This window comes from Cryptotermes secundus, unplaced genomic scaffold (genome assembly GCF_002891405.2).
Source record: "Cryptotermes secundus unplaced genomic scaffold, Csec_1.0 scaffold2106, whole genome shotgun sequence".
Taxonomy (NCBI): domain Eukaryota; kingdom Metazoa; phylum Arthropoda; class Insecta; order Blattodea; family Kalotermitidae; genus Cryptotermes; species Cryptotermes secundus.
The window spans coordinates 53,662-76,558 of NW_019731248.1; the positions used below are offsets into that span (position 1 = coordinate 53,662).

At 44.1% G+C, this 22,897-nt stretch overlaps 1 protein-coding gene across 3 annotated transcripts in view; it reads left to right on the forward strand.

Moving 5' to 3' along the window:
* The window catches only part of LOC111866661 (14-3-3 protein zeta), an 84,981-nt gene that overhangs the window by 28,451 nt on the left and 33,633 nt on the right, over window positions 1-22,897 (forward strand). For 2 of the 3 annotated variants that reach the window (XM_023855837.2, XM_023855835.2), the window contains exon 2: window positions 6,797-7,126. In XM_023855837.2, the coding sequence (XP_023711605.1) occupies window positions 6,827-7,126 (300 nt within the window). In that variant the 5' untranslated portion in view covers window positions 6,797-6,826. Of the gene's footprint in view, window positions 1-5,643; window positions 5,889-6,796; window positions 7,127-22,897 lie in introns of those variants that run through there. The other variant, XM_023855836.2, reaches the window with a different exon arrangement.

Here is a 22,897-nt window from a genome sequence, read left to right on the forward strand (position 1 = left end):
GTAAAGGAGGTGATATTTCCTTGAGACGCATTGTTATGGGAACGAGATGTGGGTCCACCATTACGCTCCAGAAAGCAAACGACAAAGTATGGAATGGAAACGTCCTACATCGTCCGTCAGAAAGGAGTTAAAACCTCAACCATCGGCGGGGAATGTGAAACTTTTTGGGGGATGCACAAGGGCCGATTTTTGAACACTGCCAAGGCATGGGCACAAGCAGATATGTCGGTTATAGGGGAAATTCTGCGAGACTCGTCGAAACCAGCTACCGGACCCAAACGTCGAGGACTTGTCGAAAGATTTCGCGATATTGCACGATAATGTCCCCCCGCGCCAATGAAAGCCTCTGCCAACAGAACTTCGAGATGTTGAGGCGTCCACCGTATAGTCCTGATGTGGCTGCTGCCACCTGTTTGATCCACTGAAAGAGGCTTAGAGAGGCTGGCATTTCTCCAGTGACCAAGAAATGAAAGAAATGTTCCATTCATGGCTTGTTAAAGAGTCAGAGTTGCCCGAATGCGTAATTAAGCTTTATGCCATGAAGACATGGTGTGAAAGTATCGCTCCATCATTCTTGACCTCGGCACTAGATGGAGGTGTGTGGTTGGTTAACTTTACCTGCGGAGATAGAGCCCTCGATACCCATTGTATGAAAAGTTGGGTGGGCCCCAGAGCCGGACGCTGTGGAGAAGGGAAAAATCTTTCCCCCCCCCCCTCGAATAGAACCCCGGCCCTCTTGCCCGCCGACCGAGCCGTCCCGACATTCTTTTATGATGGCATGCACAAGCTTATCGACTACGTGTGAAGAGGACGGGGACTGTATAGGAAACTCATTCTTTTGTACATATTCATTTTAATTGTATTATTTAATGAAAAATTAACTGCGGATAGTTAATGACACGCCTTTGTGGGCGCCCGTGCGTGTATGCATAGCGAGAGATGTCACGGTGAGAAGAAAATATGAAATTACGCAGTTTGAGGTCAACAGAGTAACGAATTGTCTGCCTTTTACGCCTTGCATGAATGTAAGTTAATGTAGGCCACGAACGAGTGCTTAGTTTCATTGTATCGTATTTTTTGTATTTGAAAATGTTTTGATGCTGGTGTATGGCCTGTAATCTAGGTAGATAAGTTGGAGCGGTTACGATTGACTGTTTTGTGTGAGGGATGGCGTTAAATGTCGTTCACTTCGTCTCCTCGCAACATTGAATAGGATTTGGAAGTAATACGAGAGAAAGCAAGGGAGATTAGTAGCAAGAAAGCGGGTATGACAGGTAACGAGTCTTCCTTTAAACTCCCAACTGATGTTAGATCATTTTCTGTTAATTTCACGAAACAAAAGTAACTCCGTGGATTTAGTCCGCAAGCGAACTATACCGACCGAGCGACCGCCGCGTTTACGTTCATCACAACCAGCAGCGGTAAGAGAATGCTGGTTTTGAATGTTAGGGAGGCACAGTGGGCGCAAAATATAGTATACCGGCTGTATGCAAAAGAGAGATGTTTGCAATGCAGCGTGCGTAAACATTGCTCCTAGTGGAGGAGAAAACACGTGTATCTCGACTTTGACTAGTACAAACCAGTGTATGCACGTCTTGCTGCACCGAACACCAGATGTACCGATATTTTTCATGTGTTTTCTCAGTATCTCCAGGCAAATGCGATAGTGCCGCAGGTCGCGACCGGGTTCGTTCCATATCCCTCGCGTTTATCTTACCACCGTACGTGATTCACGTTCACGATCCTCATGGGATGTTAATTTTTATAGCTGGCGCTATCTTGGATTCGTTAGGTAGAAACGGCTTGATAATCAGATGACAGTTTGAGGCAAGAAAAAAGTTCTTCACTCTTGGCTAATTAATTAGGCGTACTGAGACAAGAGAGACTTCTCAGTGTAGCTCTTTCATATACACGCCTTCGCATACCTTTCCAAGAACGAAGTGTTACTGAACGCTTCTCCCCACGCCGTTGTTTTAGTGACTGCGTATGACACGCACATCGCACGTTACTTATGGCGAAATAATGGCGATATTTCCCCAAGTATCTTAAGCACTGCTAGCTGATCAGGCAAATAACCCGAATATACTCGTTAACACTTGTGTCTGTCGTATTTACCAGGTGTACCAGTCGGTGAGACGGCATTCTCATCTGTTAACATAGGATTGTGGTTACCACTTTCAACCCGCATTTGTGTACATGCAGACGAGACCTTGTGTAATCTCTTGCCAAATGTGTATAATTGGAATCACATGTAACCAAATAACTGCATGGTACAGAGGCCGTCTTAGGAATCTGTTAGTCGCTCAGCTGATCATTGTATTCCCCACATTTTGTAGAAACCGAACAGTAATTACAGGGGAGCCGGTTTAGCGAAGTCGGTATAGCGACTAGCTGTGAGCTGGACGACCGAGGGGTCGGAGTTCGAGTCCCGGTATGATGAATTTTCTCCACGTCGTCCAGACCGGCTGTGGAGCCCACCAAGCTTCCTATCCAATGGGTACCCGGGGCGTGAAGCTAACCACTCACCTCCAGTTAGTGCCAGGTCAAAAAAATGTGAATCTGTACTTTCACTCCCCCATACGCCTTCATGGCGTAGTGCTTAATTAACTACAGGGACAACTTTACACCTTTTTATTGATGTTACCGTATTTGAACAGTCCGTCACTGGAACATGGCCGGGGCCTGCTGAACCCACTCCACAACATCAAACACAGTTTCGTCATGATCCACTTTGATATTATCCCCCCATCGGCGACTGAATGTACCAAATTGTATCTTGTGAGTTGCCACCCCTCAGATAGACGCCATCTATTCTAAGTGGGGTTTGCCGAGTTGTTAATAAGTACATAAAATGCAGTAAAATTTAATAAAGGTGCCTTCGAAAGATGTAGCTGCAACTGGCGAAACTTTTCGCGAATTTGTGTCATGGCTGTAGAGGAGCATTTTATAGATTACTGTAGGTATAGATAGGTTGTAAAGCTTTTTGCTGTTATCGTGCAGCCTGATAGAGACCAGCAAAAATTTGCAGAATTCCACTTTTCATGACGGTACAGGATTATTTTACAGTTTATTGTAGATGTACAGTGGGTTTGAAGCTGTTTATACTCTGCTGTTACCGTACAGTCTGATAGGGACCTGCAACAGTGTGCAGAACCTCTTTTCGTGACTATACAGGAACGTTTTATAGCTTACTGTAGGTGTAGAGAGATTGTGAAGCTGTTTAGGATCCTGCTGTTACTGTACGGTCTGATACGGAGCTGCATTGACGAATATATTATAGGGAACGGGGAATCTCGATATTACAAAATTTTAGAACCCCAGCCTGTAATTTTCCCGAGTACAATGTAGTACGCAACAGTACAGTCAGCTACAATTGTTATAAGTCCACACATTACCAAAATGTGACAGAAACGCTCATTTAACTTTAGCGACAAACGCATAGCGTGCCCCAAAGTCCGTGGCTGAGCAGAGCCATAGTAGCAATATCGATTAACTCCGTACGTTTCTGCCAACTTACATAAACGTACACCGGCGAGTTTAATATGACGTTTGATAACAGACCAGATCTAAATTCACTGTAATAGTAGAATGCGGGCAGTGCTAACTTCGATCATATCGGTGCTGTGGTTAGCACCCTTGCTTCATATGCTAGAGGTCGTGGGTTCAAATCTGGGCCCTGAGGCCGCCAACCCAGACCGAGGTTTTTTTTTTCGTTTTTCCCAGTCCCTCTATGCAAATTTCGGTGCGGTACTCAAGTCCTGGCCGCAACCGATTCCTTGCATATCCTTAGAACGAATTATTTCATCCGTCATTTATATCGTTCGACGTTCGGTTGCACTGCATGTCTTAACACATTTTGGGGTGCGTCCTACCTTGAGTAGGCAGCCTTAAGGGGGGGAAAGGTTTATGTTTAAATGAGGTCTCTTGGTATGGCTATTTTTGTACCCAAAATATGTTGAAAATAGAATTTTGTAACTTTCTGGTGATGACGTAACGACATACGTCACTATCGGAAAATGGTGCACCTTGAAAGAAGTTCACAGCTTACTGACAGCGTAGTTGTAAGGTTAAAGAAAAAGTAAAGCTATCCCTGTAACAGGCCGTGGAGGCCCATAGGGTTGTGAGACGTCGAGGCTCCCACGTTTTCTAGAAAGTCGGCTCACAGATGGCGATGAGGTCAGCCTTACGCGCCAGCCGCCCTTTACCGCCAGAAGGATTCCTCGTACTCATTTCTGTGAGAGGCAGAGTCGACCCCAGGGCCATAGTGCGGCTGGAAGGATTGCATCAAAAGCAAGCGTACAAAGAAAGTACTTAGTGTTTTAATTTTTCTGTGGCTGTCATACACCTTCCACTGAGGTTAATTTAATTAACACACGCCTTAATGTATCTACTGATCTGTGCGCCGGCGCACTAGATATGTTATTGCCAATCTGCCAGACTACACGTCATGGTATTCGAGATGACAGTCACCCCTATGGGAACCCGAACTCTCTTGTATTCCATACTTTATTCATGGGATCGCGTCTTTAAATTATTTCTTCATTGTTAGGGCAGGATTAGGGTTGGTATATAGAGTTTGTAGTTACAGACGGGTTGAAGTTGTAACATATACGCTTTTACAGGCATTGTTACCAAGAGCCGTGGTTTCGACTTCACGCTTTCCAGTTTCCATTAAATGTGTAGTGAAATGCGTGTTACACTTTACCCGCAATAAATTGATATCGGCTCTCTGAAAGTGAATGGACCTTGGCTCGCGGACACATGCAGAGAAGATGACTGCGTTGTGTTTCGACAAACTACATGCCTTTGCGCATTAGGAACTGGTAAGAAGCACGAGAGGGGAATGGAGGTATAGCTCCACCATTCTTGATCTTAGCGCTAGATGGAGGTGAGTGGTCAGCTTCACGTCCTAACAGCTTTACCCCCTGGGAAAGAGCTCGCGGAACCCAATGGACAGAAAGCTGGAATGCCCCAGAATCCGTTTGGATGACGCGGAATAGAGAAAAATCGCTTGTACCTACCGGGAATTGGAGCCCGGCCTTCCGGACCGTAGCCAATCGCTATGCCGACTGAGCTATCCCTTCGGCACCGCGGAGGGGGGATTGAATAGTAACAGCCATGTGGGATGGCTAAAGCAGGAGTTGGCGCATTGCGTGCCGCCGGATTCTTGCTGGTTGTCTACTGAAACTCATGTGAACAACTCGCGGACTACGTCGTGTCACATCTCGGACCATAGTACCTTTCTGTTGTAATTTTACTCTTGAAAGTAGAGTAATGTTCATTTCATACCTCTCGATTTCTCGACACAGCCGACAGTTTAGTGAGTAGCTGGACTCGAAGGCATAAAAGCTTCACAGACTTGAGTAGTGTGTATTGTGAAGAGTTCTGTCGAACGTAACTCTTCATAGTTACCGTTGTGAGAACCAGAACTCCAGATGTAGTATCATTTATCGGGATGCGTGAAATACGTCTGTCTTGTAGTAGTAATTTTAAGTCCTGTAGTCTTGCTAGTTTGCGTTAGCGTGTTGAGGCATTTGCTGTAAGGTTGGTACTAGTGGTTTTAGTTGTGCGTGTGTTGGCTGTTGATGGGAGGGGTCCTCCGTGCGCCTCGTGGGCGATCGATCCCTGCAAGTAGGAGCTCGGTTGGTTCTCACTTTCCTTCCCCGGGAGTGTAGTGTCCTGTTGGCGCATTACTGCAACACACTGACCTTTGTCACTTCGTCGGAAGTGGGAACAATTGTTTGCTTTTCTAATGTAGAATGTTTTAAAGCTTGAGACACATTCGTTTTTTTCAGTGAGGTGCTATTGTAATGTGTTAAGGAAGTGCTGATTTTTGTGATAGAAGATTGATACGCGCTTCTGCCTGCAGAGGAGCTCAAGAGACTTGGGTGCGTAGTTGCTATGATTACAGGTTGACCATACTTGTGCAGTTTTTTTTTTTCCAATCAGATGCGATTTGAAGTAATCGAAGTGCAATATATATTTTCGTATCAGTTCGTCACGATAATTTTTATTTCTGTACGTGATAATGCCCAGTCGTGTTGTTCGAGTGCTAGAGAATGAATTTCCAGGAAATTGACCAACGTGGTGAAACCGTTTATCGTCGGTGTGCGCTGCTGTTCACGTGATCACGCTCCAATTAACCACGAAGCCGCACCCATTACGTTGCTGTCTGTTTTTTTTTCATAGCAGCCCTTTAAGAAGAGATTATTTGTAATTTTCATCTACCATAAATGTGTTTAAAAATGTGTATGTTTACCGGTGCGTTAAGAAACGGGGAACGCATATCTGCTTTCGTCTGTAGTGCAGTATTATTAATCATTGGGTTGAAATATAATTTTCCATCTTATTTTTTGGTAAATATGTTGGGAATCAGTATTCCTTCGAACATGTTTTTCTGTAACAAGTGTGTTGGGCCTACTGCAGTTTGTTGCAGTCCAGTAATTTCATGTGTAAATGTAATGAATTCATGCTCGTGGCACTGTATATTTTGTTATTGAAGCCGAATAGCTAGAAGTGTATTTTTAAATGATGGCGATTTTAATATTGTTTTTTCGTTAAATTTCAATAAAAATTCACATGCTGTACTCTGCTGCTACACAGGTCGTCTGTGAGTACACTGGTTTCCATGTGCATTGGGCAGACTTCCTACAGCAGTGTAGAAGGTGATGAGCCTATTAGAATGTGGTCTGCTCAGTTAGATTCCTTGCATTTTCCTAGCCCAGAGAGTTACAGGTTGACATTTTCCAAAAAAGTAATATAGGAATTAATTCTTATGCTCTCTGTCTGTTGGCAGTAAACCAAACACAAATCCCACCTCACACAAATGTCTGTGGACAAGGAAGAATTGGTTCAGAGGGCGAAGCTCGCCGAGCAGGCAGAACGTTATGATGACATGGCTGCTGCGATGAAAGCTGTCACAGAAACAGGAGTGGAACTTTCCAATGAGGAGAGGAATCTTTTGTCCGTGGCATACAAAAACGTTGTTGGTGCACGACGTTCCTCCTGGAGAGTTATCTCGTCAATTGAGCAAAAGACAGAAGGCTCAGAAAGAAAGCAACAAATGGCCAAAGAATACAGAGAAAAGGTGGAAAAAGAATTGAGAGAGATCTGTTACGATGTTTTGGTAAGTACACTAATTTTCCTATCTGACTTGATGTGCTTTATTCTGCTTTCTTTACCTTCTGTTAATTTAAAATGGGTTTGTTGGATCTCCCCCACTGTTCCCCCCTTTGTGGTACATAGTAATCATAGTGACAGGATTAATTGAAAGGTACATTGATATCTTGAAGTTTCTTGCTGTAGGAGACTTCAGTTTGGGGAACAATCAAATACAGTGGAAGGGGGGACAAGTAGATTATACTTGGGCACAGACAGAGCACAGTTTAAGTGAATATTGGTTTGTTCTGTGGGAGACTTCAGCTGATGGCCGTAATTTTGCTGCAAGATACCTTCATACTTTATGTAGGCAGCCCTATGAAAGAAAATTCTGGGTGCTGAATAATGCGATCTGTCAGATTGGCACCCAAGGGATCATTGTTTCCAAGTTACACAATTTAGCAGTGAACAGTATCAGTAATATTTGTATCTCATAATGTTGTTATGCACAGTCTTACAGAAAAAAAAAAAAGAAATCCAGGCACGGCGGTCATGGCATACCATAAGTTACTCATCGTCTTTTAATTAGCTTGTATAGAATCCTTGCCATATAATTTTTGTCACTTTAAATTAGGGTTTCATTCTGACCCCTCATTGTCATGTCATGACTTTGCAGTAGGCGATATTGCTTGAGACATGACTTCGCAGTTTACCAATTTTGTTTCCCAGCTTTCAAGTGCCCTTGTCCGGACCCTTCTCCTGATATTTCGAGGGACCCAGTTTATTGCCTCTTTGCATGCTGGATCCCTGCTTTCTTGCCATAATTTTCTGAGCTTTCGTTTATGTTTCAATATACGATCTAGGCCATGTATATCGTATTTCTGGTATAAAATTGTAGATTTATAGTCATTCGCCTGTATGACGAAGCTGTAGAGACAGCAAAGTCATGTGCTGCTTTATCAGCTTCATTAGAAAACTGAATTTCGATATTTTGAGGTGTGAATTCAGAGGCGAGGCTTTAAAGCAGCTCCAAGTCTGTCAGTTTTCAACTGGATCTAAAGCTTCCCTCATTCTAACAGGGTTTCGTAATGCTGAACGTAATTGGTAGGTGATATGAGCCCAGGATGTCAGTGAAAATGACCTGTGATAGTCGGACGTTCTGATGTAGTGCATTGTTGAGATCACCACCTCTCTCATCAGGTGTGTAATGCGTAGGGAATGGGAGAGCTGAAATTTCGAAGTTAGAAGCCTGAGGGGTATGAAATTTTCTATTCCAAGCAAGATGCTTTCCATTCAGGTCACCTACCAGGATGAACTTACTTCTAAAACCTAAGAGCTCTGTGATATGTCACCCATTCTTTGCGGAGATGCATAAACAGCTGCAAGGAATATTTGAGTGCAGACCCCTGTTGCTTATGCTGATAGGAGAGGAGGTAAGTTGATGCAAGTGTGAGGGATGCCTTAAGTGCAGCGGCGGTTCCGCCTGTGTGCCCGTCTTCACGGTCCGTCCGATAAATATCATAGTTTGGATTGTAAAACTTCACATGGGATTTCAGGTGTGTCTGAGAACAAGACCACGTCTGTTTTCAGCCTTGCAACTCACCTCTACAATGCCGCGTCTGTTTTTGTCTTAACACCTGTTTTCCGACCCCTTAAGCCTGCCTCCTAATTCCATTAGCCTTAAATGCTGTGATTTTTCAGAGGTCTATAAACTGTTGTTGGAAACGTATGATAGTCTAAACACAGCTCTAGTTATGACAGCGACCTGTCTAAATCTTGGCGCACTGTATATAGCCTTGGGGCGGACGCCATACAAAACACCGTTTCCAACAGTTCTCTATTGTGTCGTTACGTGTTCGTTGCCGCGGAAACGTTTATTGGCCGTTCCCTAGCGACGGCGGCGGCTCTTTTCTGGCAGCACTATTCCGATCTTCCGGCTGTCATGTCACGTTATTTTGATGCGCGTAAAGCAGGATAAAGGAAATTCTTTAAGATATACCCTTTGTGCGTGTTTGTATTGGAAGATGGCTGTAAGGGCCGCGCCATAGCTCAAGTGGTTAGTCGCTGGCTTCCAACCGCGGCGGCCCGGGTTCGATCCCGGGTCTTGTCAAGTGGGATATGTGGTGGACAGAGTGGCGCTGGGACTTCGGTTTCCCCTGCCAATCTTCATTCCACCAATTGCTCCACAATCACCCTCACCTATCATCTGGGGCTGGTACAATAGGCCAGAAGTGGCCGCAGTACAAGGGACTTAGTCCCACCCACCAGCAATAAAAAAAGTCGACCTTCACTCATCATTCGATAACGTAGAGTTGGAAGGAAATATAGGATAAAGCAGGGAAGATTATGATATAAAAGCTTATATAACAAATTAGATTAGGCGTTCTGTAGAATTCCCAACGACTGTTATACAAGGGAAGATTACCATACAAAAGCTTATGTAACAAATTAGACTAGACTTTCCGTTAAACTCTCAACGACTGTTACACCAATTCCATATAGAATGGTTTTTGTTGCTACAGCTACAAACGTAAAAATTACAATATCCAAAAGTATAATTTTACTTGTGGTTTTGTGTGGGTGTGAAATTAGTCTCTGATAGAAGGAACATAGGCTGAAGGTGTTTGAGAATAGGTTGCCGAGGAAATTATTTGGACTGAAGAGAGATGAGGTGACAGGAGGTTGGAAAAACTTGTATAGTGAGCAGCTTCATAACGTGTATTCCTCGCCAAGTATAATTAGAATGATGAGATCAAGGTGGCTGAGATGGACAGGGCATGTAGCACAAATGTTTGAGAAGAGTACACACGGGATTTTGGTGGGAAAGCTAGAAGGAAAGAAGCCACTAGGAAGTCGAAGATGTTTGTTGGTAGATAATATTAAAAAGGGTCTTAGGATAAGGGTGTGAGCCGGGATAGCTTAGTCGGTACAGCGACTGGCTGTGTACTGGCTCGACGACCGAGGGGTGAGCGTTCTAGTCCCGGTAGGGTCAAGAATTTTCTCCACGTCGTCCAGACCGGCTCTGGGGTTCACCCAACCTCCTGTACAATGGGTTCCGGGGGCTCTTTCGGGGGGGGGGGTAAACCCCATACGCCTTCACCGCGTAATGCTTAATTAGTTAAGCACAGGGACAACTTTACCTTAGGATAGGGTGGTAAGGACTGAATTTATCTGACTAAGGATAGGGACCAGTGGAGCGCTCTTGGGAACACGGTAATGAACCTTCGAGTTCCATAAAATGTTTTCATTCTTGAATAGCTGCACAGCTGGCGACTTCTGAAAAACGGTATTTCTCCATGGAGTCAGGTGTTGAAGGTTCGACTTCTATTAATATTAAGGAGTCCGACCTTGACAAGACGCGTTAGTACCCCTAGGAGTACTCGTACCACAGTTTTATAGACGTCTTAACTTCTGCGACAACACTGCATACAGCTCTGATGTCGGTTTTGTTAACAATTGCACCGCTCTTCGTCCCCTCGCCTCGCTACAACGTGCCGTCCACCGCCCAGGATACAAGACAAATACACGGAAATGGGAGGAGTGACTGTGTGACAAAACCTTATCATCCTGTCGACACTGAGAACAGTGCGTCCAAGTTTGAGGGTAACATGTTGCATGGTGCATCCTAACTGGATAGAACATCAGATTTTTTGCTTCGCACCGGTGCTGGCAGGCAGAAGCGTGTACCCATTTGTACAGTATGATCATACCCACATTGGTGTTGTGCATTTACTGCATTTGCAAGCCGCGGAAGTACAGTCGGTATAGCGACAAGGCTCTGGGGGTAACGCGGCATGGTCGTGAAGCTGACAGTTCATCTCCATTTAGTACCAAGGTTAAGACTGGTAGAGCTATACCTCTATGTGCGTAATGTTCAGCTAAGCACGGACAGCTTTACCGTTACAAATCCATAATCACACCATACATACCAAACTGCACGGAATAACGCTTATTTCGGTTGTGTTCGCTGTACAGCATAATACCTTTCAGTTATTGTGCTTTAAATAAACCTTCCCCGCTATGCGTCTTCCTATCTTGTAGTTTATTTGTGCCTCGTATAAAGTAGAGGTTATGTTGGCTAGCCCGGACCAAAATTAAATTAACTATATTTCAGAAGTGAAACATGGATGTGACACCATTATACATTTTCTCCTATTTTTATTTAATTCCCTGAGGACATCATATCAATTCTGTTTGTGTTAACTTTGTGTAGCCCCATTACCGACCTCCAGGCAGGCAGATCGCTTCTTGTCGATGGTTCGCGACTGTGCATTCAGTATATTCACAGTGGACAGAGGACACGTTACGTTAGGGTGGCAAGAGGCCTGCTTCACGTGGAGTGATGATACATGTTAATGTGAACACGGCGGTGAACCTTCGGGTTCTACAAAAGGCGGGAAATTTCCAGAGTTGCTGAGCGACTCAGCTATTTAAGGACTCTTGTGTCCATAGGGAGTGGGTTCATTCGTGGATACTGTAACGAAAGGAATACGCCCATAGTGGTTTGTGTTCGCAATGTGAGATTAAGATGCAAATCCACGTTACATATAATAACGGCGTGATTTGTGTTCAAATAACTGCCGGACTGACAGCAGAGTACGGGGACAGTGCCCGATGTTGTGAGGAGTGCCACTGCAGTGAGTTCGCTAGGTGGAGCAGCCGTTATGCGAACTTCAGCGTTGTGTGGGTGAGGGCGTCTGATTTCTCGTATGATTCTGCGCACTGATAAAAAAAGTCAGTGTGTTAGTGAACTTTGCTGTGAGGAATTGCAGTGTTCTTACAGCCTTAGCTTCTATTTCTTCTCTGGTCCGTCAGTCTAGCAAAAACGAGACTGAAATGGGTGTACTCCATGATATCGTAGGCATGCGCACTAGTCCCAACCACCTTCTTTGCAGTTTGTTAATATTACGTGGAGTTCTTTTATAAAATTTGGTCAGGAGTTTATGTGCAAAAAGTCCATTTTGGAACTTACATAAGTTCATATATTATACGAGTGACTATAGACGTGGGGCTGGATTGGTAATTGGATTTATTGGACACTTAACAGTACCTAAGTACAGTAACGACAGTCTGATATAACATTTTGGCAACAACCGCACAGAAAACACCGCCACTCACTGTTGTAGGTTAATTGTTGCCGTGGGAACATGTTTGTTTGCGAAGCCGTTACACAGTAACGGCTGTTGTATATTTGTTTATTGCGCGGTTGTTGCCCAGCAACAGGTCTGCATGCCACAATATGTTAATATCTCTGCAAGCCCGAATTTCCCAACAGCTTCTATTGAAAGTGCCTCCCCTCATGTGGAAACTAAGAAAAGTTGTGGCCACCGGTTTAGCCGATGGGACGGACGTGACCACGTCGGTGTTATTTTGTTTTCCTCTGTAAAGAACGATCAGGTGCGATGGTACAGATGTATTTTCCTTCTGCATTTCACATGCAAATAACGTGTATTAAAAAACACGGTTCATAGTGGCTGTACGTGTTACGCAACTGATGGCACAGCGCCCGGACCGGCTCCGGGACCCATCCCATGTTCACTACACTTGTTTCCACNCATGGGTCGTCATGACAACACGATGTGTAACATTGCATACAGCTGTGTTATGACAGTATATTCTGTTGTGAGGGTTTAGTCTTTGTTGCCATGTATTACTATTTTTTTTTATTTTTTTTTGTACGGGTGCCTTCTGTACGTGGTTGTTCAATCTTAGTTTTTTCAAACCCAACAGTGAATGATTAATACAAATGACATTAAATGAAAGTGTAAATCTAACCCTGTAACAGGCCGTGGAGGCCCATGGTGTTGTGAAACGCTGAGGGTCCCACATTTTGTAGACAGTCGGCGGTGATGTCAGCCATATGCGCTGGCCGCCGTTTTCCCACAGGAAGAAGATTCCTGGTACGTATTTCTGTTAGGCTGAGTCTGAATTGACCCCAGGCCCATAGTGCGGCTGGAAGGACTAGGTTACTTGAGAAACCCAGTGGCCTCGTTTGGAACCGAACCCTCGACCTTGCGGCTTGTGCGTCAACCAACTACGCTACAGGAGGCCGCGCCATAGCTCAAGCGGTTAGCTGCTGACTTCCCACCACCGCGGCCCTGGTTCGATCCCGGGTATGGTGAAGTGGGATTTGTGGTGGACAAAGTGACGCTGGGGCATATTTTCTCCGAGTACTTCGGTATCCCCTGCCAATCTTCATTCCACTAGTTGCTCCACAATCACCCTCACCTATCATCTGGGGCTGGTACAATAGGCCAGAAGTGGCCGCAGTACAAGGAACTTAGTGCCACCCCACTAGCAATAAAAACAAACTACGCTACAGCGTGCTCCCATTCAAATGACATTACGTTCTGATAATCAGACCCAACTTTTGGGTGCATTTTGGGGTAGTTAGTACAGTGGTTTGTACAAAAGTATTGTAGCCTGTACAGCCGCTGATATGCAATGACAGTGAGATAGGCGAATAAAAAACGGTGTTATGCAACCCGTTTCTAGGTAATGATTACGCACGCAGCAATAGAGTTACTGTTGTAAACGGTGTTTTCTGCTCGTTTCGTGTCAGAGGTGTTATAAAGAAGACAGTTCTGGTGACCAACTTTGTTGAGTGTTTAGTTTTTTACGGGAGGCTGTGAAAAGAAGGCTTTTATGTGTGTAATTCAGTGAGGCTATTATTGTTCCTGTTTAAATCCGTTGCCAGGAAACGGCTAGTAGAAGCTTTGCATATCTTATCTCTTACGTGTTTCGCAACGCTCATCTCATATTAATATTTGACAAAGAATACAAATTATGAAGTTCCTCGTCATGTAATTGTCAGCAGCCCGCTGTTACATTTTCATCATCAGCTCTCAGTCGTGACATTACATGCTTTTCATTTGCAGTTCGCAGGCCCTTCCAGTACTTTTTTCCTGGCAATCCAGAATTAGTTGTTGTGACCGTTTATGAGGTAACTGAGCATTTGGTGCTGGAAGTGTAAAATGTAAATACTTTATAAAGATGACTGACGACGCGGTGACCTTGCGTTATTAGGATGTCGTGGGTGTCTTCATTTCGCCAACTCTTCCCCTGGCCTCTCGGCTGTGATCACGTGACATGACGCACGTTAGTTGGTGATGTCATTTATAAAATGTGAGGTAGAACGTGGAGAGCAAAGATGCGAAATAGCTGTACACTTGACGTTATTAGGAATTTTCAGGTATTATATTTGCGAAGTGTTGTTTAGCCTGAGTTTTGTATTGTGATGCGCCTATGGGTTTTTTCGAAAGCGGGAATGGTAAAAGTTCCTACTTTACGTCCGTCTGTCAGCTCGCATGAAAGTAACAAAACCCAGACAACGGAACCGATTTCCGTTAAGTTCACTGTCACATGCATACATAAAGTTCTATCGAGTTATTTTCAGTATTTATCCTGAGTTCTTTGGCAGATTGTGATATCCGAGTGTTACTGTCCAAGTTCCATTCGCGTTAAGGCTTGGAGCATATTGCTGAGTAGCCATCTGATAGAATTACATTATCACGATTTTAGAGTGACTGTAGACGGGGTTTGGATTGGCAATCACATTTATTGAACAATTACAGAACGTGACTACAAATAAGGATTATGCTTTCACACGCTTCGCAAATCAGCAGCCACAGCACACATGAAGTCTTCAGTTTGCTCTCTTCACCAGTCGTCGCCCGACGACGGATTCCTATAATGCCCTCTGCTTTCTTGCTCACGTGCCTACCGGCTGGCGACTGGCTCGAAACTCATTGTCAGAGTCAGAAGCACATTGTGACTGATCGTCGGTCAGTCAGTCAGTCAGCCTTGGTGTCGAGCCTCATCTGGGGCTGATGACCTGATATTTATTGCTGTTTGACAGTTACGATCTTGATATTGTGGGGCGACATCTATAACGAGAGGACAGGCGTGTCTTTTGTCAGAGTCATTGTCTGCAGTAGCAAGTCCTTTGTCATAATGTAAATTATATTTACAATTTACATCTTAATTATAAAAAATTACAGGGCCTCTCTAACGACTCATTACTACACCTCTCATGCTTATGACATGTCGGCACGGACCGCACAGAGAAAACAGCTCTGTTACTGTTCCCAATTGTTGCCGTGAAGATATGCTTGTTTGCAAAGCAGATTGTATAGCTGCTGCTTTCGCGGCCGCTGCCTAGCAACGGGTCTAGATGCCACGATATGTTGAAAGAATTTCGTGGACGCAGAACGTGTATGCTCTGACGTATCAGTTTCATAAAACTCTCTGATGCCGAGGAAATAGTTGGTGTAATGAAATGTTCACGCTGTAATCACACACGCACAATGTTTTGCCTTTTTGATCATACCCACATCTCCCTCCCGCGCGCCTATTCTCATCCCCCCGGATTAGGCTGCAGGACTACACGCATACCAAGAACGTGGCGCGAGGGAGCGATTAGACCGTACAGCAAATCCCGTTCATTGTTCGTAGGCTTGTTGTAATCGCCGATGAAAGTGTTCCACCGACATGAGTTAAGTTCGTGCACTTTTGTGACGATCTGGGGACCCCATATTGTTATGCTCGGACGATACCTTCAAAACTGTCCGCACAAAACACGTGTTTGGTGTGTAAAGTGTAAAATGCAATAAATCACTGCTAGTTCCTCCGTTTGCATGTTTTCATGTGAAAGTCGGATGTTTTTCTGGACACCTTGGATCTTCTCGACAACCATTATTTAACAAGTGCATATCCTCGAACCTCATTGGGTTGTACCCTGGTTGAATCCCACGTGCTGGGACAGTATTGTAAATGTGGAAGAATAGATATAGTTGGTCTGGCAAACAAACTCCGTGGTCTGTAGTCCGCAAGCGAAGTATACCGACCGAGCGACCGCCGATTGTCAACGAAATTAGTGCCAACTGTAATGGATAGATGGTGTCGCGTGGTCGGCGCAACGGCGCATCTCGGTTTTCTAGACCGGAGCCGCATTTTCCTTGAAATAGTTCCTCAGTTATCCTCACGAGGCTAAGTGAATCCCGTTCCAGACCCACTACTTCTCAGAAAATCTTGTAGCGCCGAGAATCGAACCTGGGTCCTCTGGTTCTGTAGCCAGGAGCTCTAGACCACAGAGGCGGTCGTATCAAATGTAAAAAGTAAATTTATATTTCGTATGCCTTATGTAAACCTGGATTTCACATCACATTCGTAAGGGACACTTAATCTTAAAATGGCGTTTCATATACAGCTGACCAGATAAGTACGGTCTGATTGGTTTGTGAAAAGATTTGCAAATGAATAGGCATTGGCGAGTCAATATCATGCAAATGACCCAGGTTTTTACTGTGTGCTAGAGCTCTACGGGTTTACATAGGTTTAATTCCTGCAGACGAATGCAGTTTTAATTCGCGTGTTGAGCCAGGCCTGTCACATTTGCATGTTGTAATGGGAACGTTACGGGATGACCATAGTATTTCCTAGCGACTGACATAGAACGTACACGCACCAGAGCGTAAAGTGTGAAATGCAGCCGGCCTGATGCCACAGTCGTACATGAGCAGCATCCATTTTGGAATTTAACGTGGCTTGAAGTCGTCTTGTGTAGCAACACTGGCAGCCTGCGGTGTTCGAAGGGTTTGCCGGGGTTTTCTCTTTGCGAAATTATCCATGATATAACGGCTAATGCATAACCGACGAAACCAAAACCGTGGTATCGCAAATACCAAAGTCAGCCATGGACACGATCCTGAACCAGTTACGTCATCACCGAGTTCCTCAGAGCCTGTGGCCCAAAAGAAGATGGTCATTTTCTTCTGGGTCTTATTGGTCGATCTATAAGGCAATGATTCTCTGCATTTTGCATTTACCGTGCCATTGGTCATCTTACCAGGCCTTAGCAAGGCTTCCTGCTCTCTCAAGTTTATAATTATGTGCATAAAAGGTGAAGATATTCTGTAACAGGCCGTGGAGGCACATGGGGCTGTGAGACGTCGAGGCTCAAACGTTTTCTAGACAGTCGGTCGGTGAGGTCAGCTTTACGCGCTAACCCCACCCCCACCCCAGGAAGATTCCTGGTTCTCGCGTCTGTTAGAGGTTGAGTCGACACCCGGGATCCATAGTGCGGCTGGAAGGATTACGCAAAAACAAAAAATTCAAGTACCTCATCGGGAATCGAATCCGCGACCTTCCCGCTTGTAGCGTAGTGCCGCAACAAACTACGCTAACGCGACAGACAATGATATCCATTGTAAATAGTCCAACCTTGTTAGCAGAAATGCGATTATAGTGCAGCATTAATGAGGAGCTTTCTGTTACTGTGCGCACCATTTTCCGTGTAGCTGACATATACAGGATTATTCATAAGTCCGTGAAATATTTTGAAAATTTACAATAAATAAACTACGCAACGGATACCAAATTTTATTACACTGAAATAGAGATAAAGTCGCCAAGTTTTTTCTACATAGTTCACAGCTGCTCAATGTCTCCACCTTTGCTGATACGGCAGACGTCTATGATAATCCGTTTCGTCCCACGCGCGTGTCAGCATATCACGGTTGAATAGAGCCCCACAGCAGCGTTGAAACGGTTGCGAAGATTAGTAGACAATGGAGGATTTAAAAAACTTGGAGAGATTCATTCTCTATCGGCGTAAGAATTAACATGATCCGGTGCATAGTTTATTTGTTGTGAATTTTTAAAATGTTTCACGGACTTACGAAGAACACTGTATTGTTCGAGACTTCACGTCCAGCCCAGCCAGCAGTCAGACTTCGTAATTGGGTCTCATCGAAGTTCTGTATGCATTCCTTGTATCCAGCCCATCCCACCCTAACCACTTGAAGTTAGTTACCGTAATAGTTCTAGATGAACTGTATGAAACATCAGATTCCTCGTTAGGCTGTATAATATCTTGAAGTGGTAACGTTACGCTTTCGAGGTGCAAGCACTTCCCTGTAACCTTGGTTTCAGGCATTCGCAATGTAAGTGCTATATTTTCAAACGTTTGCAGCAAGCTGAACCCCTCAGCTTGCCTCTTGGCTTACTCTTCGACACGGAGGCGGTGTTACCCCGCAACGTCTTGCATGTTCGGAACTACACGGCGTTACAACTCAAGAGGGCCGTACTTCTCATAAGCACCACCGTGAGAACCGCAAATCCAACAATTTTAATTTTTTTTTTACATTAAATCAGAAGCCAAACTCTGATCTCAATAAGAACAGTGGGCAAAACTGGTAGGCTACGTTGTATCTGCTGTTTCAGACCAACTTTATTCATGAATGCCTCCCCGATGGGAAAAATTATGGAGCCGGGATAGCTCACTCGGTATAACTTCGATACTTCTCAGGGGCAAGAAATTTCTTATCCGCAGCGTCCAGACCGGCTCTGGGGCCCTCCGAGCCCAGTGGGTACCGGGGGGACTCTTTGTGGGTAAATTGGCTGAGGCGTGAAGATGAACCTAGTGACGAGGTCAGGAATGGTGAATCTGTACTTCTCCATGTGTCTTCATAGAGTGATAATGGCTGAATTTCTTCAAAGTGATATATATATATATATATATATATATATATAAGTATTCAGTTCATGCTATGGAGAAAACGCGTTAGTGCCGGTTAGTGCTGTTTAACGAAACAGTCGCTGTTTATTGTGAGAGCCATACGAAACATACACTCTGTAGCAGAATGTGGAGTTCTAGTATGTTAAAGCAGGTGGCACATACAGTAACCACTGGGCTTTAAAGGGTTAATTACAGGGACGACTTTGCCTTTAATAGGAAAGTATGTTATAGCCCTACTGCTTAGAGAAAGTGGCTGTTAATTGGTTTACGTTGCTTGAATGATTTGTGACGAACCTGCAGTTGAATCATCGCCAACGATGAAAGAGCCCAACCCAGGATTAGCAAGGCCCTGACATCACCAGCTGGGAATAAGTTCGGCCAGTTGTAGTTGATAGGAGAGGTTATTGTGTATTTGGCCAAGTTTCAAAGATGAGGGAGTTGTACAGGTCTGCCAACCTGGAAATAGCATTCCATATTTCATTCGTTCTAAACTGTGGCATTTGCCTTCCTATATGATATCGTGCTTGCAAGATAAGTTACTGCTTCGGAAGATAGCTGTTGGAGCCGCTTGTGTTTGTAGTACCAAGGAGAAAACTGTTAGATTAACGAACTGTAGATATGGTTTCTCGTATTATCTGAGAGACGAAATGTTGCTTGTCATCCTTCAAATGTTGCATGCAGTGCTTACAACATGTTATTCAAGTCACGTATAGTCTGGGTCTTATAGTTTTTTTTTCTCTGCGTCTTAACCTCCTTCCGAGATAAGCGATTTTAACTTCCAGATTTGCTATTCAATTTGTGTGTTTCGTCTATAACAGGGGTCTCCAGACTTTTCGAAACGCGGGGCCCCATTAGGTAATTCAGCACTTTCAACGGGCCGGATAAAATGAGAAATTAATAACTCTGGGTATTTATTGAAAGCACAGAATTTCATAAACTAACTACAAAGTACTTCAGAATAAATTATCGTGTATTAATGACAACAGACAGTAGCAGCAAATGCTCATATTTTCATCACAAATTATAATAAAACAGAAAGCAGTCTTCTGGGATTTGGCACCGTGTATCTGTGGTGTTAGCCGACGTTTCGGAGGAACGTATCGCCTCCATCTTCAGTGTAGAAGAAAAAATATATAAGAAATCTGCAAGCAAAGAGACCGTGAGAACCGGTAAAAGCAGACTGTGTGCTTTTACCGGTTCTCACGGTCTCTTTGCTTGCAGATTTCTTATATATTTTTTCTTCTACACTGAAGATGGAGGCGATACGTTCCTCCGAAACGTCGGCTAACACCACAGATACACGGTGCCAAATCCCAGAAGACTGCTTTCTNAAATTGTGAATAATATTAATATTAACATAATATGGAATATCAGTATATTTTAAACACAGTTTTAATTAATGACTTTGAAATCTATGAACAAGTATTTTTTTTTACCAGTACTCATTGGAAAATTAGTTCAGTTGGCGCATTTCTGCACAATTCTTTCGCGGGCCGTAGTTTTGAGACCCTTGGTCTATAACGTAAGACAATTATGAGATGTGAAAAATAGTGTATATTTAATAAAGATTGATAACTCTGTGGCCTGCGATTTCACAGCTTTGAGCGGATATCGATGTCGTGGGTTCTAAACGATGTTCGAATCGTACCTGTATATGTTAAAACACGTATTGAATCGAGTGAGATGTTAAGATGAAGGTGAATGGCAAGTAGGTTATAATCTTGAAGAGTGCTGCCTTCTGGGATGTGGCGCCATGTAGATCTTGCATGGCTGCAGCCACCTACTCACTTTGATTCCTCGCTCGCGGGTTTCTCTACCCTGAAGATGGAGGCGGTACGTTCCTCCGAAACTTCAGTTCACACAAGTTATACATGGCGCCACATCTCAGAAGACGTCACTCTTCATAGTCACCGCCGTGAAAACTTCAAATCTTACAGGTTAGAATTTTTGATCTCGGCGTTCATATGTGTGATCTGTTTTCCGTGCACAGGGACTGAATACCTCTTAAGATCAACCTACTTCATACCACCCCGTCCGAAGATCCATTTTAATATTGTTCACCCGCCCACGTGTTGGTCTTCCTAATGGTCTCTTTCCTTCTGGCATTCCCACCAATATCCTATATGCACTTCTCTTCTCCCATTCGTGCTACATGCCCTAGCCATCTCATCCTCCTTGACTTGATCATTCTAATTATACTTGGCGAAGAGTTACAAGTTATGAAGCTCCTCATTATGCAGTTTTCTCGAACCTCCCATCACTTCATCTCTCTTCGGTCCATATATTCTCAGCGCTCTGGTTCTGAAACGACTGATACCGCTTTTCCCCTTAAATAGGATGCGTTGTCATTTTACACATTTTACTACGAAGTGTGTAATTCCTACTTGAGGTTTGGCAAGACACGATGACCGTTTTTTATAGATGTAAAGGTAAAGTTGTACCTGTGCTTAACTAATTAAGCACTACTCCGTGAAGGCGTATGGGAGGTGTCGCTGTATACAGATCCACGTTTCCTTGACCTCGGCACTAATTGAAGGTGAGTAGTCAGCTTCACGCCCCGGTCGCTTTACCCCCGGGGATGGACATTGACCCTACCGGAACTCTAATCCCTCGGTCGTCCAGCCCGTAGCCAGTCCCTGCATTGACTGAGCTATCCCGGCCACGTTATATATATATATATATATGTTCTTAGTCAAACCTCGTCAACTTCTGTGGGCTTGCCGGAAGAAATATACACTCTTCGGGGCCAGGGGTCATCAGTTTCATTTCCGCACAAAGAACCTTGTAGAACGTATCCCGTATTCTTGAAATTATGTTTTACGCATGACATATTGTTCATATGCCCAACTGAGTAAAGTTTTACCTGAAGACGGTGACAAAGAGTCCAGTCTTCAAAACGTTTTGCTGTAAATAGATGATCTAGAATATGGATAATGTTCAAAAACGTAGTAATTGTATAGATTTCCCAGGTTTCCCCAGCCTCAGCATGTTTCAAGCATTGACCTAACCCTCCCCAGGACCATTTTTTTTTCAGGAAGTTCGTCCAGAGCACTTCTATTTTTGTTATTCACTCGAGTTTGAAAAGTGTTTGTTTTTTAACATACATTTCTCTTTTTGAAGCTAAGTAAATACCTGGAGCTAAGCCCTTCTTGAAAACCCGCCAGTTGCGCAGGTACGCAGAAACTTAACATTTTATGGAACCCGAAGGTTCATGGCTGCCGTGTTCACAATAGCCCCCCATTGGTCCCTATCCCGAGCCAGATGAACCCATCGCACCACATCCTATCTAAGATCTATGTACTATTCACCCGCCTACGTTTTGTTCGCCGTAGTGGTCTTTTTACTTCTGGCTTTCCCACCAGTATCCAATATGCATTCTTCTTCCCATTCGTGCTAAATGCCCTGCCCATCTCATACTTGACCTCATAGTTCTAATTATATTTGGCGAAGAGAACAAGTTAGGAAGCTCCTAATTATTCAGTTTTCTCCAGCCTTCTGCCACTTCATTTTTCTTCGGTCCAAATATTCTCACCACCCTGTTCTCACCCTAATGACACAGATCAAGTTTCACACCCATAATGGTTTTGGTAATGCAAATTATGCTTTATCGCGGGAATAAAGTTTTGTCATTATATTTTGTTAGGAAAACACATGAAAGCTAAGCAAGTATACCTATTTGAAATAATTCCAAATATTCTCAGCACCCTGCTCTCAAACGCCCTCTGTCTATGCATCCCCTTTAATCTCAAGAGACCAAGTTTCACACCCACACAGAATCACTGGCAGAATTGTAGTTCTGTATATTCTGAGTTTTCAACAGGCACGAAAATTCAAGCATTCAAACATGCAACACAGCTTGTCAGGGATGGGTTGGGGAGGAAATGGGTATATTCGCGGTTGGCCCAGCGGTTTTGATAGAAGCGAGGTGTATTCACGGTTAGACTGAACCGATGTTACGGTATAAAAGGATGTCGTGCAATAGATGCGTTCACTTTGATGCTGGAAAGAGGGCGGTGCTGTCTGAAGACACAGCATACCGACGTACCAGACTGTGAACCGACTGGTTACGGAGCAGAGCCCACCTTGAGAAGCTAGTGAAGAAATTTCGCTCAATGTATTGAACCCGAGGGTGAGATTAATCCGTTCCCCATCCTGTCATCTTTTTGTTTAAGATCCATGTGAATATTTTCCTCTTATCTGCCGGTTGTCCCCTCAGGTTTTTCTGCCAGAATTTTGTGTAAATTTCTCATTTCCCATACTTCATCCATCAATCACCGAATG